At 34.3% G+C, this 20,893-nt stretch overlaps 1 protein-coding gene across 5 annotated transcripts in view; it reads right to left on the reverse strand.

Annotated features, from left to right (window-relative positions):
• TMEM135 (transmembrane protein 135) overlaps window positions 1-20,893 on the reverse strand; it is a 449,569-nt gene that overhangs the window by 266,397 nt on the left and 162,279 nt on the right. For 4 of the 5 annotated variants that reach the window (XR_007156343.1, XM_047878352.1, XM_047878354.1 and 1 more), the window contains one exon: window positions 14,171-14,236. The exons of the other annotated variant lie outside the window; for it this stretch is intronic. Coding sequence is in view for 3 of the 4 variants with exons in the window: in XM_047878352.1 (XP_047734308.1) it covers window positions 14,171-14,236 (66 nt within the window). In the remaining variant the exon portion in view is untranslated. The remainder of the gene's footprint in view (window positions 1-14,170; window positions 14,237-20,893) is intronic. 5 annotated transcript variants of the gene reach the window in all.

Here is a 20,893-nt window from a genome sequence, read left to right on the forward strand (position 1 = left end):
ATAGAAATTTGGAAGTTTTCAGCCATTATTTCTTCAAATATTTTTTCTGCACATATCTCTTTGCATTTCCTCTGGGACACTTTTGACACAAATATTAGATCTTTACTAGTCCTTAAGCTCTGCTCATTGTTCTCTTTTTCTGATTATCGTGTAGATTGCATAATTATTATTGAGCTTTCTTCAACTTCACTGTTCTTTCCTTTGTCTTCTCTATTGTTGAACTCAACTAATGCATGTTTAGTTATTTTTATATTTAATAATAATATTTGAGTTATTTTAATTTTCTGTCCTAAAATTTCAATTTGGTTCTTCCTGTGGTTTCTTTTTCTTTGCCGGGAACTTCAATCTTGCTATTTATATCAACAATGTTTGCAGGGTTGTACCAGTTGTTTTGAAAACTTTTTCATAATTCCAACATCAATGTCATCTCAACACTGGCATCTGTTGATTGCTGTCTTCCCTACAATTGATTATGATTTCCTTGGTTCTTGGCATGCCAAATACTTTTGGATACAAGTCCTAGAGACTTGTATTATGACATTCCTGATCACGTTAAAGATTCTTGGTCCTCCAGATAATTATTGTTTGTGGTTGTTGCTGTTGCTGCTGTTTTTGCCGATGTTGTTGAAGGCAATCATCCGAACTAGGTCCCAACCACGAGTCCCAACCCACCTTCTCTGGGCTGTGGTTTCAATATAATTTTCAATCTCCCAAGTTTCTTCAGTGTATTCAATATATCTCTACATGCACCACCTAAGGGCAATGGTCTATGGTATAGTTCAGTTTTCAGTCTTTATTGTTAGTACATACATGCTCTGCTCAGAGGTGAGTCTCAGATGTCATAGACAGATTTAGGTCATCTTTTCCTCTACCTCCTGTCTCTCCATGACTTTCCCCACATTCTGTCTCCTAAGCTCCTTTTCTTGATCTTCTGACTATGTTGGTGTTTTGCCACCCCCCTCATACCATTGCACATGGACTACAACTACATCTGCCTCAGAGATGAAGTTGCAAGAAAGGAAGAAAGCAAAAAATAACAGATATTCTCCCCACACTCTTTGGACTATAAGAACCCCTTTTTCTAGTTTCTCTGGTAAAGGGAAAGATCTGAGTTTTAAATGGCTGCACAGCTGCGACTATCACTACCACCACTGTTGCTGGAGGACAGTTCTTGGAGTCCTACCAGGAGAATAAAACCAAAATGCAAAACATAATAAGAAAATTATGATTTTCTACAGTCTTCTTCATACAGGAGCCCTCATTTCTAGTTCTCTGACCATAAACAGAGGAAGAGGGGGTCCCTTAGAGCTTTTTCTGTCTGTACGCATTGTACAGATCAAGAATAGGAGATTCCCCGGAGTGCAAACAAGGAGAAAAAGGATGGTGAGTGGGAAGAAACAGGAAACTTCACTGGTATCAGTCACACTTCCAGTTTTGACCCTTTTCTCCAATCTTCTGCTATCATTTAAGGTTGCAGATAGTTGCTTTATGTATACCGTTCAGGGTTTTTAGTTGTAATCAGTGGGAGAGACAGACAAAGACAGACTCTACTTCCTTCAACTTAGCAGAAAGAGAATCACAAAATTTCCAGAAATAAACCCTACCATTTATGGTCAATTGATTTTGACAAAGGTGTCCATGCAATTTAATAAGCAAAGGAGAGTTTTTTCAACAAATGATTCTGGAATAACAGGGTATCTATAAGCAAAATAAATAGCTGAACCTCTGCCTCACACCACATGCAAAAGTCAACTCAAAATGGATCACAGATCTAAATGTAAAACCCGGGGTGTCTGGGTAGCTCAGTCAGTTAAATGTCCAGCTCTTGATTTCAGCACAGGTCATGATCTCAGTGTTTGTAAGATTGAGCCCCACGTCAGGCTTTGCGCTGACAGCACAGATCCTGCTTGGGATTCTTTCTCTCTCCAATCACTCCCTGCCCCTTCCCCACGTGCATACACACTCTCTCCCTCTCTCTCAAAATAAGTAAACTTGAAAAAATAAAATAACAATAATAATAATAAATATAAAACCAAAAAATATAAAACTTCTAGAAGAAAACATAGAAAATCTTTGCAACTCTGGATTAGGGAAAGATTTCTTAGCTAGAATACAAAAAACAATTAATAAACTGAACCTTCATCAAAATTTAAAACTTTTACTTTCAAAAAGTACTGTTTACAAAATAGAAACACCACAGACTGGGGAAAAATTTTTTTACATCATGTATTTAATATGAGATTTATATCCAGAATTTTTTAAAAGTCACCTGCTCCAATTCAATGATTAACAAACCCAATGAGGAAATGGGCAAAATATTCCAATAGACATTTTACCAAAGATACACAAATGAATAAGCACACAAAAAGATGCCCAACATCATTAGTCATTAGGGAAATGCAAATTAAAACCATAATGAGATACTAGTACATATTTCTAGAATGGCTATAATCAAAAAGACTGGTAATACCAAATGTTGGCAAAGATGTTGACAAACTGGACTCCTTGTCCACTGCCACTGGGAATGTAGAATGGCAAAGCCACTTTTTCGTAAACAGTTACTCAGATGACCTAGCAATTCCAATCTTAGGTATCAACCTAAAAGACATAAAAACATATACCAAGCAAAGACTTCTAGGCAAATACAGAAGTAAATTTTTTTAATTTGTTTTATTTTTAGAGAGAGACAGCAAAAGCAGGGGAGAGGGGCAGAGGGAAAAAGAATCTCAAGCAGGCTCCATGCTCACCATGGGATCATGACCTGAGCAGAAACGTTCAACCTACTCAGATGTTCAACCTACTGAGCTACCCCGGCAAGAAGTATTATTTATAAAAGCCAAGACCTGGAAGTAATCCGAATCTTCATTAACTAGTTAATAGATAAGCCAAATATTATCCATACAATGGATACTATTCAGTCATGAAAAAGGAAAAACCTGATATGGATAAACCTCAAAAAAACACTACGTGAAAGAAGTCAGACAAAAAAGAGTGCCTACTGTATAATTCCATATATATGAAATTTTCAGAAAAAGCAAATCTATAGACTATGCTATAATAAAGAATATATCTGGTCTCTGTTCCCAGTTTCTGGTACACAACTTCAAACATCCTTAGAATTTCCAGAATGATAGGAGTGTCTCTTATGTTAATGAGGTGATTCACAATGATAGATTTAGGACCAGAGTTGATCACCAGAAAGACCACAACCTTTTCTTTTCTGATATGCCACATCCCTACTAGTCATCACAAACAATACTTGTCACGACACAGCAAATTCACCTATTGACAATACAGCCAAGAATCAACAAAGAAAGAAAAAAGATGTGCAAACAAAATAGTAAGAAATATATTATACATATATGTGTGTATAAATTAAATTTCTTTGGCAATTCAAAAAGTTTAAATTACTTGTTGGTGGACTCATCCCAACATTTTATACAAAATTCCTTTGGTATGCTTTGTACAAAAAAAAATTTCTGTATATCTAAAGACTATTTTTATAATAGAGCCTGCATTTTCTAATATATTCAACCACATTTAGCTATATAACCAAGATAGGCAAGTTTAAGTTCAGTGGGTTGGTGAAGGGGAAGTAGCTGGAGCTGGCTTTACCCATGTGGAAATAATTGCTTTCCTGGCCTAAAGCTCTTCCTATTAGGATCAAAACAAACTGATGTTATCTTAAGAATCCTTCCAATTTTTGAAAAATAAAACCTAAGTATTCCATACTTAGCCAGACATTGTCCAGATATTGTTTGTTTTGGTTAAGGACAAAATTATGGCACATTTATTTTTGTATTTAAATCAAAAGCAGAGTTTCTATTATGAAGAAAATAAGGGCACTTCAATAGATAATTACCTCGGTATAGAAAGGCACATACAGAATTGGTATAGACAAGGCCACCAAGCTTAAATATTGTGATCTGATATTTTTAAAAACTCAGCTTAGCCCCTGGCCTTCTTTGTCTGCACCAGAATTTTCCAAATAAACTCTGTTCAACAGGAGTATGAAATAATGTCACAGCATATAACATGATGAGCCACTTGAAGCAGATTTAGTGACAAGGACAAAATTTTCCAGCAAGAATAAAATACAAGTTCTGAAGATCAATGTAATTCTGGCATGGATTCTAAATTTTCTGAGCACTTGCGAAAACATAGCATGCTGTTTTGATTCATGGAATTATAAAACTGAAAAAAAAACCCAGAATGAAAAAAAATATGTATCTATATATACACATACATATATTACCAAGATGCTATGTAAACCAGTCTTCTGCCTCTGGCAGTTCAATATCTAAAGCACCCAGATTGATGGCTATTAGGAAATAAACCTTTTTAAAATGAGCAAGATAGCAATCCCACAACCTCTCTGAAGCCTCTGAATGTTTCATCAACCTAAAGTAATGACCAGTGGCTTCAGTTATCTCCAACTTTCTGTTCTGCAATCAAAACTCATTTCTTCCCATCTCATTAAAGAAAGCTTTGGGATTTCCCTGCATTAGCTTACTTGTTATAAATCCTCTTTGGGCCCTAACCTTTCTCTCTAGATCATCTTCCATATTTATTCCTTCTCTCCTTCTCTGGATACTATGCATTTTCCCCATATGTTTTTTGTTTCCTTTTGTTTTTGTTTTTTAGCTATATTCTATCTGTTGCCTGAAAGGAAGAAACATTATAATAACTTTTCTAGGTTAAATTCCAATAGATTATTTATATAGCTTGTCAATAAGCATACAATTTGGAAATCACTCCCGGGGGGGGGGGGGGTGGGGAACAAAAAACAAAAGAGACTTGAAAGAGTTATTCAGGAACATTCTAGAATGGTCAGATTTCCTTTTTTTTTTTTTTTTTTTTTTTTTTTTTCAATTTTTCCCTTACATGATATGGGAGGGAGCTAATCAAGTTAACAAAGAGTATATTTTAAATGGCAATGGACATGTATAAAGCATCTTAACATTTTCTTCCTGTTAAAATACAATACATAAATCAGAGGCCTTCTTGCAGAAGAGATAACCCAATTTTACTTGACAGGATCACTGAGCCTTAGGCTGCACTTCTGGAAGGTCAGTGTCTCACCATTCACAGGGGGACTTTTGTCCCACTAAGACTTGGAATTATCAGAACTAAGTTTCTACTATTCAATGATTTCACCCTGTTTTTCTAATAGAATTCTTATGTTTATTTGTACATTTCAGTTTTTCTGCCATTGCACTAACTCCTGCTATGTTTTATTCTATGTATGTAAACAAAATCATGCTCCATAGAATTTGGTTGAGTAGGAGACGTCAAGTCCATAACTAAATATATTCTTTATATAACTGAGCTATCGGCATTAGACAGCAGAGGGCACTGACAAATATGCTGACCAAAATATTTAAAGTCTGTCTTTCATTACCAACTCTCAGTTCACACACTGTTACAAATAACCACAATCCAGAGATTTCCATATACTCAAATACAGAATATACTTAATCATATTTAATTAAATAAAAAAGTTATAATTTAGTATAGACTAAATTTTAATAGGCTTCCTTTGGGCCAGACATTGTGCTAACTGCTTTATACATGTTATCTAATTTGCTTCTCACAAAGTAATGCATGAACTGGATGCATTTATTCCTATTTACAGAACAAGACACTGAGTAGCAATGTCATAAGTGGCAGGTTGTGGATTCAGCTACTAAACTATATATATAAAGCTTCCTGAGAGAAGAACCCATACTAGTTTTATTTACCATTAAAACCTAGCACCTAGTATAGTCCCTGGAACTCAATATTTAGGGAGAGAAAGGAAGGGAAGGGACACTAGATCTGACTCCAGTGCCATGCCTCAGATCTTTAAGATGCTCTCAATAGTATTTCCTCATTTGATCAGAGTTTACCAGCCACTAGGCCCCGGCATTCACTAGACACCAAGCCACTAAGATCTCAGTATTTGAAATACTAACACTTTACATATTTCCTGAGGTGGTATTAAAACAGAAGAGTAAAAATAAACAGATAAATAAAATATTTAACTAAGAAAACTAAATGCAATTTTAAAAATATAAATATATGAAAGCTTATATCCAGGTTTCTTTATATAAAGAATTCTCATTCACAAAGAAGAAAAAACACTTAAAAAGTAAACTAAATTGAATATAATTTTTAACAGTTTTAACAATGTTGGAAGTATATCTTAATATCTTAAATACTCGATTAACTTTGTGAACAAGATTGAATATTGAATATGTAAATTTCAGTCTCTTCAAATAGTCTTTCACTCATGAAAAAATGTCAAAAAATTTATCACTAATATCACAATTTCATGATTTTGAAATAATATAACCCTAGTATTTACTACACATATAAAATCTATATTTATGGTTACATTTATCTTAAACTGAGAGCTGATTAAATCAAAGTGGTATTTATCACAGATATTCTTTCTAAATAACTCTATTACTTGTTCATCAGAACTATACTAAGATCCTTATTATATGCCAGGCAGATGCTAAATCTGAAGAAACAGAAATCCATAACAAAGAGCTCCTACTCTTACTGCAGCAATTACACTACAACAAAATATTCTGTATTACTTATGTAGGGCATTTTGTTCCTGAAAGGCAAAAAAGATTTCCATTCTTATAAAGCATGTAGAATACAGCAATATAAAACAAAAGTAGATACTGAGTCAAATCCCCTATCCATCTTTCCAAAATAGCAATCCATGCTGCTGTGTTCTACTTTATATACAAAAATCTTTAAATACATTTCAAACCCCGTGCTATGTCTTCATCTGTTTTGCCTTACTCAAACTGTGTGTTCCTTGAGTTCAAAGAAGAAAGAACAATGAAAAATATTTATTGGGGCGCCTGGGTGGCTCAGTTGGGTAAGCGTCTGACTTCAGCTCAGGTCATGGTCTCACAGTTCGTGGGTTCGAGCCCCGCATCGGGCCCTGTGCTGACAGCTCAGAGCCTGAAGCCTGCTCAGGATTCTGTGTCTCCCTCTCTCTACCCCTCCCCCCTCACACTCTGTCTCTATCTCCCAAAAATGAATAAACGTTAAAAAAAAATATTTTTAATAAAAGAAAAGAAGAATACTTCTTTAAAATAGTTTACAGAAGTGGCTAGGCATTAAAATCAGTAGATTTTAGTAATTCTGTATGATAGATTAGTAGTTCTATACTAGATGAGTAAATCTATATAAATATAGACACTGGAGCCATAAGCTAGACCCAAGAGACAAAGTCTTTGGGGATGGAGTCCATGCACCTAAATTTTATAGAGCTCCAAAGGCAATTCTCATGTACGGTAAAGGCCAAGAACGACTTTTTTAAAAAAGGGGAAGGGGGATATACAAAGCTGCCTAGCAGTAGAAAATGTTACAGCTGTATAGGATCTTAAAGATCAACTAATCAATTCATTTTCTAAAGTATGAATCTGAAGTTGTAAGAAGTGAAGTAAACTGCCCAAGAACACATAGATAGTACAGCCAGAAAGAGAACCCACGACTAGCATGCAGACGAGTGCTCTTTCCAGCACACAAAACTGGCTATTCCATTTGGGAAGGAGATAAAGTATTAATTCTTGATTCATAAGCTTAATCAATGTAAGTGAGCATTCGTATGGTAAGTTATCAGGGAAACATAAATTCAAAAAAAACAAAAACAAAAAAAAAAAAAAAAAACTACAGTTGACCCTTGAACAATGTGGAGGTTAGGGGCACCAAACCCTACCCAGTAAAAAATCTGCGTATAACTTTTGACACCCCAAAAACTTAACAACTAATAATATACAGTTGATTGCACGCCTTAAGATAACTTAACCAGTCAATTAACACATATTTCCTATTTTATAAGTTTTATATATTGTATTCCTATAATAAAGTAAGCTAGGAAAAAAAGAAAATGTTAAGAATATCATAAGAAAGACAAAATGCATTTATAAAATTAAAAAAATCCATATATAAGTGGACCTGTGCAGTTCAAATCTTATGTTGTTCCAAGGTCAGCTATACTTTCTTGAATTTTAAACACCTCCTTTGGAAAGAACTGTGATAAAAGAATCTAAAATAGAAAGTTGTTTTGATATATAAATGAGCTGAATAATTACTAAGTGCCCAGAACAGATACTAAATAAATGTTATTTCCCTTCAACACCACACCCTACTCCCCTCCTTTTTAATTCTACATCAAGATGTCTCTCCTTAACTCTCAACTATGCCCATTTGTACACTTTCTCCTAATTAACAATGCCTTCTGACCTCCTCTCCTTCAGCAATGTTCATAAATTCCTATAAGGCCCAGCTGAAGATATGCTTCCTAAGAAATTTTCTAAACTAACTTAACCTTACTCTAATTACTTGTTTCTTCCTCTATTAGTTAAATTACTTGTACTCTTAAGCCTTACACTTCTTCATAATTTCTTTTAAAGGTATGTAATTGTAATTACTTTCTAGCTCCTTTCTATATTTTTATTTTCTTCCATAAGTTTTTAGTGGGCTAGAATGTAAGTTCCCCAAAGGCAAGGATACTGGTTTGATTTGCTCACTCATAAATCACAAGCACTTAAAACAATGCCAGAAATATAGAAGGTGCTCCATAAATACTTGGTGAATAAATGGGAAAGGATTATTCCTCCTTCCATTCATCTCTCCAAAATTCCAAATGTAATGCTAAAGACATAGATATGAAAAATTAAACTTTTTCAAAACAATGAAAATAAGTATGCATATTTAACATTTTAGAAATACATAAAATTTTTAAAAATTAACAGAGCTACAAGGGCACCTGGGTGGCTCAGTTGGTTGAGCATCCGACTTCGGCTCAGGTCATGATCTCACGGTTCATGGGTTGGAGCCTAGAGCTGCTTTGGATTCTGTGTCTCCCTTTCTCTCTGCCCCTCCCCAGCACACACACACACACACACACACACACACACACACACACACACACACTATCTCTCTCTCTCTCTCAAAAATAAATAAATGTAAAAAAAATTTTAATAAAAATTAATAGAGCTAAAAAGATAAGTAAACTCACTGGCTATAAAAAGTCATTTAACTTCTTTATTCTACACTCCCAGGGATATCTTAGTAAGAACTGGATAGGATGAGCTGATAAATAGAAGGTAAAGGATTAAATTAAGACCTGGAGCTTGCAATCCTACCTTCCCAAAGTAAAGAATTTCTAAAATTTGTTCTCTCTCAAAACTTTGAATTAAGAATAATCTAATGAAAAAAACCCACTTTCTGACTTACTCAGATCTTAAATTATATAAAAAAAACAGTAGATATTTTTAATACATAAATTTAAAAGAATTATTCTATCTTTCAACAAAAGGGTTGTTTTACACTATACATAAACACCTGGAAGACTGAACATAGAATCACATCTTTCCTAAAGAAATCACAAAAGTGTAATTTTTGAGCCCAGCACATTCAATAACTGCGATAATGGTAAATTTCATAAATAAGCCCCACCAATAAAGAAACAAATTTAAAACAATTCTACCCAACCCACAACTATGTGGTCAACTAATCTTCAACACAGCAGGAAAGAATAATCAATGGGAAAAAGACAGTCTCTTCAACAAACAGTGTTGGGAAAACTGGACAGAAACATGCAGAAAAATGAAACTGGACCACTTTCTTACACCATACGCAAGAATAAATTCAAAATGGATGAAAGACCTAAATGTGAGACAGGAAACCATCAAAATCCTAAAGGAGAACAGAGGTAGCAACCTCTTTAAACCCAGCCACAACAACTTCTTATTAGACACATCGCCAGAGGCAAGGGAAACAAAAGCGAAAATGAACTACTGGGACTTCATCAAGACAAAAAGCTTCTGGACAACAAAGGAACAATCAACAAAACTAAAAGGCACCCTAAGAAATGGAAGAAGATATTTGCAAATGACAGATCTGATAAGGGGTTAGAATCCAAAATCTATAAAGAATTTACTAAACTCAACACCCAAAAAACAAATAATCCAGTGAAGAAATGGGCAGAAGACATGAATAGACATTTTTCCAAAGAAGACATCCAGATGGCCAACAGAAACATGATAAGATGCTCAACATCACTCATCATCAGGGAAATACAAATCAAAACCACAAGAAGATACCACCTCACACCTATCAGAATGGCTAAAATTAACAACACAAGAAACCACAGGTGTTGGCAAGGATGCGGAGAGGGAAGAACACTCTTGCACTGTTGGTGGGAATGCAAACTGGTGCAGCCACTCTGGAAAACAGTGTGAAGGTTCCTCAAAAAGTTAAAAATAGAACTACCCTATGACCCAGCAATTGCACTACTAGCTATTTACCCAAAGGATACAAAAATACGGATTCAAAGGGGTACATGTACCCCAAAGTTTATAGCAGCATTATCAACAATAGCCAAACTATGGAAAGAACCCAAGTGTCCATACACTGATGAATGATAAAGATGTGGTGTATATACATACATATGTAGAGACATACATATACACCACGGAATATTACTCAGCCATCAAAAGGAATAAAATCTTGCCATTTGCAACAATGTAGATGGAGCTAAAGTGTATTATGCTAAACAAAATGTCAGCCAGAGAAAGACAAATATTGTAAGATTGCGCTCATGTGGAATTTAGGAAACAAAACAGATTAACATATGGGAAGTAGATATAAAAGAGGTGGGGGGAACAAACCATAAGAAAATAACTGTTATTTTCTTAATTTAAGAATTTCTTATTTAAGAACTCTGTTCTTAACAACAGAGAACAAACGGTTGATGGAGGGATGTGCATGGGGAATGGGCTAGATGGGTGATGGATATTAAGGAGGGCACTTGTTAGCATGAGCACTGGGTGTTGCAGGTAAGTGATAAATTCTGGATTTCCACTCCTGAAGCCAAAATTGCACTATATGTTAACTTACTCGAATTAAAATAAAAATGTGAAAAGAAAAAAAAATTCTACCCAGAAAAACTGTCTGCTTCCTTGCCTATGTAATTTAATAAAGATACAAAAATCTAGCCCACATATAGGACTGTACAAAGAACATATCAACATGGTTAGACATTTAGTGACAAAATAGAACTGTGAAGGGTACTTTTTCCATTCATTTTAAGTGACATATTTCTTTATACATATGAAAAGGGGACAGGGATAATCAGAATGCATAAAAAATCATTGCTGATTACAATAATCTCAGAGGTCTTAGCTACTGTGCCCTTTTTTAATTGTCAAAATATAGGATAATTGAATAAACAGAAAACTCTAGTCTAACTAAGTGAATTACATTGAAGGAGATTATATTGTATGATGGGAATGAATGGGAATTAGAGTCAGACAGGGGTTCAAATTGTCTCTCTCCCATTTCCTAGCTGTTTGATCACAGACTAATGTCTAAACTCTCTGAGCCTCATTTTATCTATAAAATGAGAATAACTTCCCCTTTGCAGAGTGGGGATGAAGAATTAAAAATATAATGTGTCACTCCTTTGCTTAAATCCTCCAATGATGCATTATAACATATTATAAAGTCAGTTTCAAACTCCTTCAAAAACTACCTTATTTTTTTTTAATGTTTATTTATTTTTGAGAGAGAGAGACAGACAGACAGAGCATGAGCAGAGGAGGGGCAGATAGAGAGAGAGGATCAATATCTAAAGCAGGCTCCAGGCTCTGAGCTGTCAGCACAGAGCCCAATGTGGGGCTTGAACTCACAGATCACAAGATCATGACCTGAGCCAAAGTTGAACACTTAACCAACCGAGCCACCCAGGTGCCCCTACCTTCTTATTTTCTGAGAGAGAAACCATGTTTTCTGTACTCAACAGTTCTTAAAACATCCAAGTAGAAATTCCCAATAACTAGACAAAATGTGTAGGCTTAGACTTAGAACACAGGGAAGGGCAGACAAGAAAAGTTCAATGTCATCATGCAACCAGATAACAGCTTACTTATTTTTGTAATTCGGATATATCAGTCTTTATTCTTGCTACCTGATAGCATTGTCACGGGGTTACTTCTTAATCTACTGTTTAACAGAAATTTTCACAGCAATGGGCTAGAACAATTTTGTAAATGCCCTAGAATAAGTAAGCTGCTGACCCCTCTCCTCCCTTAGCATATCATAAAGTTTCCAATATGATAAATATGGTGATTTCAGCTTCTCTTTAAATAACCCATTAAATTGTTAGCCTTTTAGGTTTTCTCCTTCTCCCAAACAAATTCTCTATTATTGCCTTGATACTAACTAAAATTTAGCACATTCCAAATGGAATCTGGACTCTAGTTACTTCCAGACTCAACATAAACTAAGTATTTTTTACTCCCTACCAGATTTTTTTCCCCAGGTATTGAAGCAATTATTTTCTCAACCAGAGAGTAAGCACTTCTAAAGGCCAGAATCATGCTATATTATCCATTTCCATAACACTTAGCCCAGCATCTCCAAAAATCTATGCTAACTGTATATACGCATATTTAATATCTTTGGATTTTGTCTTAATTCTCTATTTTCCAAGTCAAATAATTAAATTAAAATTAATTTTAGCCTATTCTAAATACCATTTACTGAATACTTACTACATCACTGTATTTTTTTAAACTACAAAATATTATCATTTGTTATCAACACCAACATATCAGAGACTTATAAGAAACCTCAAAATTTAAGACATATTAAAACATGAAAAATACTATATGGTAACTATGAGATATCACAGATTAGAAGGCACATACCATTTTCAGAGATCCTAAAATGTAAAAGAAAACAATGTGCATCTTAACAGTTTTAACTTCATTTTAGAAACTGAAAGTCAGTGCTTAAAAACTTTGTCCAACATTAATACCTGTTAACAAAGTTAGCAACCTGTGCAATCCCTAATTCCTTAATAACTGGGGGAGAAATGGATCAAAAGTGGGCTGCTTTACCCACTTCCTCTCCATTATGTAAAATATGTACATATCCAATATGTGTCGATATGCTCAAAAGATTACTTTTAAAACTGTCTCGCATTCATTTCCCCTAACTTCCTTTAACAGAAGATAAAATTTAAAAATTAATTGCCACCGCCCAAGAGAAAATACATAGTATTTACTAAAATATGAAATTTATTTTGATATATTCTAGGCAGATAAATATGTCTGACTTTATTAGTGGGTTTTTTTCTCAAAATGGTACCACATACTATAGTTGAGAATACAAAGGGATCAGTTAAGTCTTTTTCATTGACAAAATATATACTACAAGTTAATACCGAAGTGCCTTGCCAAGATACAATTCAACACTTAAGAGTATATCATTTCCAAATGATTGTACATTTTTGCCTAACAAGAAGATATATTGACTGGCAAAATTTATAATCATACAATAACACAATTTCAGTTAACTCCTCAGATATTGTCACTTCTACTATTAAATACTTAGGTTACTGAATTATAAATATTAAATAAAAGAACTTAATTCTAGAATGAGGAACACTATATTTTATCCTTAAGTATTTGCTAGTAGAATAGAAAAAGGAATATGGCAATGTGATGTCATATTCTACATCAACTTAAGCATGTCTTAGTGAGAAAGTGAATTAAGAAAAGGCAGACAGAGTGGTAATTAGGCTGATAATCATTCTGGAATGAAAATTTATTTCCAGTGGTAGCATTTTTTTTTTTTAAGAATTGGTAGAAACATTTAGAAAAGTCAAAACTTAGAATCTGTTCCTTAATTGAGCCTCAACTATAAAACAGACTAAATTCGTTTCTGTCCCCCCACCACACCTTTTGTCTCTTGTCTCTCTCGTTCTCTGTGTGATAAATGTCAACATTACAAATTATTTTATCCTAAGAAAGAAGTATCAGATCTGTAGGACATAGGATAAAAAGAAAGGAAAAAGCACAGGATTATTTTCATTAAAAATATATATATTTGTAAAACTTACTATTACATAAAATATCATTTTCTTTTAACAGTAAAAGCAATCGGCAACCAAAGATTAAAAGACTTAGCATTTTGTTTTCAACCTAAGGTCTGGTTCCAATATGACTGAACTAGAACAGATTTGTAGGTAAGATTCACTCACCAAGTATTTCTCAATTTGTTACATAAATTATCACAGAATTCACATTTTATATTTTAAAAATGGCAGACTAAGGAATGAGAAATAATATTTATGTCAAAATTCTCATCTTACTTCTCCATTTCTTAACGTTGTGATGGTTCCTCTTGCTACTCCCATTCTAAATAGTGTTTCTGTGGCCTGTGAATTTAAAAAAAAAAAAAAAAAAAGCAAAAATATATCATTTATATTCTGTACTCCCACCCCAAAACTGAAGAAAACATTCATTACTATTACATTTCCAGCAACTTCTAGAGGAGCATCAATACAGCACAATAAGAGGTACGTGATCTACATTCTACTTCAGAAATATCATTTTCAGAATGTTTTAATGTTATCAAGAACTCAAGTGAAATTGTTTCAAAGGTTATTTTGATCTGATAGTATTCACCCATATCTATATGGTTTCAAATTAGTACACTTAGATCAGTTTAAACCTTAGTTTGATTAAAAAGATTAAGTAATAAGCTAGCACTTGAATTCAATTCAGAAATTATCATTTATTCTATTTTTCATTCCATTTAAGTTCAGCTGAAATCACTTCACTGCTACTGAAATACTGACAGAAGATGAAATAATTCAGTGATTCCACACATAAAATAATACCAAAAAAGAGTGATTGCTTTTTATACACTAACAATGAATAATCCTAAAATGAAATTAACAGTTCCAAAGAGGCAAAAGACTTGTTCACTGAAAACTACAAAACACTGCTAAAAGAGATGAAAGAACCATAAGTAAATGGAAAGACATCCTGTGTTCATGAACTGGAAGACAAATGTTAAGATGTCGATACCACCAAAAATGATCTATAGAATCAGTGTGAGTCCTACCAAAATCCCAATGACCGTTTTACAGAAATATAAAAAAAAATCCATCCTATAATTGATACAGAACCCAAGAGTCTCCAAATACCCCCAAACAATCTTGAAAAAGAGGAACAAAGTGAGAACTCAAACTTCCTGATTTCAAAACTTATTTCAAAGCTACAGTAATCAAACAGTGTGGTACAGTCGTAGACAAACAGGTCAATGAAATAGAACAGAGAGCTCAAAAATAAAACCCCTGCATACATGGCCTACCAAAATCATTCAGTGGGGGAAAGGACAATCTTTTTAATATCCACATGCAAAAGAATGAATTTGCACCTTTGCCTTATGCCACATACAAAAATTAACTCAAAAGGGATCGAAGACCTAAATATAAGAGCTAAAATTATAAAACTCTTAGAAGAAAAATAAGGGAGGATTCAGTGTCTAGCAGGGACTTGCTTCCTGGTTCCTGGATGGCTGGAAACAAACAGAAGCAAGTTCTTTCTCTACTCTTATAAGTGCCCTGATTCCACCATGAGTGCTCCTCATCTAATCTGATTTACCCCACCTCCTGATACCATGACACCGAGGGGTAGGGGTTTGACATGAATTTCTCATTCAGTCCATGAGAAAGTATTCCAGTACAAGGGGGCAAGAAATACAAAGGCCAATAGGTAAGATTATGCTTGGCATGTGCAAAGACAAACAAGATAGCCAGCGAGGCCGAGAAAAAGGTTTCATGGGACTAAGGTTGAAAAAACGAGAGGATGCAAATGCATCTGCTCAACATGTGTTTCTAATTTTTAACCTGGCATAAGAGAAAGGCATTTCCAACCTTCAATAATAGAAAATATAACTCAAAGGATGTTCTACAAAACACACATTTTAAGAATTAGGAACCCCAAAAATGAACCAATTCTAAATTTAAAAACTGAATGAATATCTAAAGAAATCCAAAGGGTAGGAGGGATGAAAACCTGGAGGACAAAAGAAAGGAAAGTGCACATGATCATTAAAATATATATATTTGCAAAGGTTATTATTAGGTAAAATGTTGCAAAATCAGTGAGATCAGGGTAATATAAGTAGATACAAGATCATTTAGATTTAAGGAAGTAAACAACAGAAGAAATAAATAAAAGTTTGCATGTGGTTGCCTCTGGGTCGTGAAAATCAGGCATGAGAAGAGGTGAAGAAGAATACCACTCTTTTTCCATTAGCTTCGCAGCACACTATTTGCTTAAACTACATATAAATCCTGATCAAAACTTTTTTTCATAACTTTTAAAGATTGATTTTAAGTATATCAATAGTGTCCAATTTTGCAAAGAGGTCAAATACTTTACAATTTCTATAGAGTGGTGCACATAAGAATATAGTCAAGGACTGAATGAAAGGATATAAAAGTCAAACAGTGTAAGCAAACTCTTTCAAAAAGTTTGACAATAAAGGTAAGAAATGAGAATGAGTTGTTGGTAGAAAGAACAGAGTTGAGAGAAAACTGAAAACAGTATACTTTTAGGATAGAAGAGATTTAAACAAGTTTTTAATGGCTAAGTAGAAGTTGTCAGTAAGGTGGAAGAAGTTTAGACACAGGGAGGGAAATGGAAGGGGATTCCTGTGGAAGACAGGATCAAGAGCACACAGCTATCCATCCACTGTGTTAAAAGGGAGAAGGTACAAATAGAGGAGCATGCTTTCCCTATCCCTCCCTCTGCCCTTAGCCCTCCCCCTTCCCCCAGGCAACTAGAGGACAGGATAATCTTCCGAGAATCACAAAGACACTGAATGAAAGAGGGAGGGGGGTGGAAGGGACTATGTAATGTAAAAGTAAAACAGAAGGGGACAGAACTGCCAAGCAACACTAAAAGCCCAGCTAAGGCTGAAAATCATACATGTTTGTTGTTACAAATCTACACAGTCACAGAATTAGAAAGCTAAAAAGATTCACAGTTTAGGAATTATCAAGGCAAAGTGAGCAACCCTAGACCAGATATGAATTTAAAAGTAACTTTTAATTCAACATTTATTGGTAAAATACAGCATGTGATTTATAAATAAAAGTAAATTTTTTCTAACATTTTTTAAATTAGAAGAGCAATCTTTAGTTTTAAAGTCCTAAACACACACCCAGAGGTTGGGGGTTGATATCTACATGCTAAGTTAGAAAATAAAAAATCTTTTAGAGAAAACACTGCTAAATTTTGTGAATGTATCACAATAAGAAGATAATTCCAAATTCATAATTCACTAAAATAGGCCATTATTAGAAAAGGAAAGGGGTTATTCACATACCCAAACAAAAAACAGATTTTAAATGAACAACTTTGCTGACAAACAAATTTTACTAAAGCATATAAAGTTAGATGTTGAAAAATCTATTTACAGACACTGCTACTGAAGGAAAAAAATTTCACACCAGTGATGTACTTGTATTTTTTCTATTCTTCATGATATATACATTAAATTACATCTTCCATCTTCCTGTTTCTTTTTAAACTTTAATCTGGGATGTGATTAATGGTACTCATGTAGGTCAGGTTAGTTACTGTATATATTTGAGGAGCAAAAGGTGACAGGTGGAGGCAGCAAGCACTTGTGATAAAATATGCAAAAACTTCTCTAAACCAGATCAAACTATTTGCTTTCTCGTGTCTCAAAAACCAGAGGTAGTTTGAAGATCTACTTCTTTTTCTACATTATCTCCAGTAGAAGAATACCAAATCCAATCTTTTGTTTCCAACTAAATTGATTTATTTCATCAGCTCTTCCCACCAACATTTTCAAGGATGGCTCATTCTAACCGCACTCTGTCAATTCAGCTCAGGTTCCTTTGATTCTATAGGGAAGCGCTGGAGTGTACAACATTCTTTTGACCTCTACTAAAGAGACTGCTTTTAATTTACTTGTACCCAAACAATGGCTAACAAGTGTCAAAAAACAATGAGATACAGGGCTAACTCTTACCATTTATAAATTTACCACCAGCAAATTCTTCATTGAAATTCCCCTCTCCTTGAGTTTTGATAATTAAAATGATTACTACAAAAACACTCATTAAACATTTTCTGTCAGTGGCAAAGGAAAAAAAATCTACAGGTCCTTATTTAAAAATAGGGTACCAAGAGAGACTGCTTTTTAAAACAGTGTTAGATAAAAAGAGACTTAGGAGACATGAAATCTACATAATAAATGCAAAGCTCTGGGCTGGATCCTTGTGTTTGTATGTGTATGTGTGCAAATCTAAAAAGATCCAGGATTTATACTGAGTTGATAACAGTAGTAGTCTCTGGATGTTTTCCTTTTCTTTACTTTCTAACATTCAACATGCACATAAACTGTTTGGTAATAATAAAAAGGAAAAAAAAAGTAACAACTTTTGTTACACTAAAAGATAAAACATTTAAAATAGAATTTTGGAACAATGAAAAATGTTATAACACAAGCAGTACTATAGTAAGTAGCTCCTACTAGGAAAGACAGCCAAATTCAAGAGACTCATGCGCTTAAAGTCTAATAATTTTTCATTCAATAAACCAACAGAAAATAAGCAAAATTAAGAAGAAATGTACACTGGGATGCCTGAGTGGCTCAGTCAATTAAGCTCCCAACTCCTGATTCAGCTTAGGTCATGATCTCACAGTTCAGGCTCTGTATGGACATCACAGAACCTACTTGGGATTCTCTCTCCCTCTCTCTCTGCCCCTCCCCAGCTCACATGTGTACATTCTCTCTCTCAAAATAAACTTTAAAAAAAAATACATATTTAATATACTTTACCTTGAAAAGTAATATAAAAGCTTTAAAGCATCTTATTACAGAAAGAATTGAGTGCATTAATTTAATATATGGTTTATTAATATAAAGACAACAATTGTAGTTAGCAGGCAGTTGTCTCCCATTAGTCAAGCAACTAGAATTCTAGTTACCTTATTCCCTCTATTTACTATCTGGGCAACCTTAGGCAGATAGCTTAAACTCTCTAAGCTCTGACCTCCTCTGTAAAATGGTAACAGCTATTATCAACCCATCTTCTCGTGGTGGTCAATGCAGGTTTTAACATCTGCAAGAAGCTCATTAGTCTAGCTTAGGACAGTACTTTTGCGATGAAAGAGTTTTAAAAATACTAATTTTGATCTTTTTAATGTAAAAATAAGAATTGGACTAATAAAACACCAAATATGAATGAGCTTTAACGTCAGCTATGAATCTAAAACACAAAAATCTATGTCAAAGACTCATGGCACTTACTGTTCTATGACTATCTCTTAATTGTCCTGGTTCACCACCTAAACAGAGAGGTCCTAGATGGTATGAATTAAATTTTTTATTTACGTATTCCCAGCACCTTGTGTAATATATAACAATATAGCATAAAGATTAAGGAAGCAGGTTTAGAAGCAGGTTTTTCTTTAGAAAAAGATTGTTGAGTTCTGTTCTAGCTTTGCCATTTGTAAGATGTGTGATCTTGGACAAGCAACTTCACTTCTTTGAGCTCAACTACATCATTAGCAAAATAATGATACATAACTGAAGGAAAATTCTAAGTGCTCAATAAATGATCATTTTACTACCAATAATATGACAAAGAAAATTCAGGGGCGCCTGCGTGGCTCAGTTGGTTAAGCGTCCGACTTCAACTCAGGTCACGATCTCCCGGTCCCTGAGTTTGAGCCCTGCGTCGGGCTCTGGGCTGATGGCTCAGAGCCTGGAGCCTACTTCAGATTCTGTGTTTCCCTCTCTCTCTGCCCCTCCCCCGTTCATGCTCTGTCTCTCTCTGTCTCAAAAATAAACGTTAAAAAAAAAAAAGAAAAAAAAAGAAAATTCAGAATTCCACTCTAACTTAAATATCACTCATCAATTGCAATTAAAAATGCAATTAAAAACTACACCTGGGGGCACCTGGGTGGCTCAGTTGGCTGAGTGTCTGACTTCAACTCAGGTCATGATCTCACAGTTCGTGAGCTGAAGTCCTGCATCGGGCTGTGTACTGACAGCTCAGAGCCTGGAGCCTGCTTTAGATTTTCTCCATCTCCCTGTCTCTCTGTCCCTCCCCTGCTTGTGCTGTCTCTCTCTCAAAAGCAAACATTAAAAAATTTTAAAAATAAAAAATAAAAACAAAAAAATAACATCAGATGATGATTAAAAATGTATTATAACATATAAAACAATCAATCACAATTAGCACATTACACCAGATGGTCATTTATTTATGCTAAAATTCTTGAAAGGATAACTAGAAAATAGAAAACTTACATTATTTCAAAAAGATTAATTTAGCAAAAGCCTTCATAAATCATATGCAAAATTTATTCCCCAACTGTTTATCCTAGCCATAGAAGAAAAAAGATTTAAACATTGAGGTTTTCAAGCACCAGCTACTTTCCTTCCTTGTAATGATAAAAACACAAAATAAAAATTAGGAAAACTAAAAGAAACAACAAGAACCATAAATCTCTCAATAGATGCAGAGAAAGCATTTGACAAAATACAGCATCCTTTCTTGATACAAACCCTCAAGAAAGTAGGGATAGAAGGAGCATACCTCGAAATCATAAAAGCCATATATAAACAACCCAAAACTAATATCATCCTCAATGGGGAAAAACTGACAGCTTTCCACCTAAGGTCAGGAACAAGACACGGATGTCTACTCTGTTATTCAACATAGTATTGGAAGTCTTAGCCTCTACAATCAGACAACACAAAGAAATAAAAGGCATCCAAATCAGCCAGGAGGAGGTCAAACTTTCACTCTTCACAGATGACATGATACTCTATACGGAAAACCCAAAAGATTCCACCAAAAAACTGCTAGAATTGATTCACGAATTCAGCAAAGTTGCAGGATATAAAATCAATGCACTAAAATTGGTTGCATTCCTATACACCAACAATGAAGCGACAGAAAGTGAAATCAATGAATCGATCCCATTTACAGTTGCACTGAAAACCATAAAATACCTGGGAATAAATCTAGCCAAAG

The sequence above is a fragment of the Prionailurus viverrinus genome, chromosome D1 (assembly GCF_022837055.1).
Source record: "Prionailurus viverrinus isolate Anna chromosome D1, UM_Priviv_1.0, whole genome shotgun sequence".
Lineage (NCBI taxonomy): Eukaryota > Metazoa > Chordata > Mammalia > Carnivora > Felidae > Prionailurus > Prionailurus viverrinus.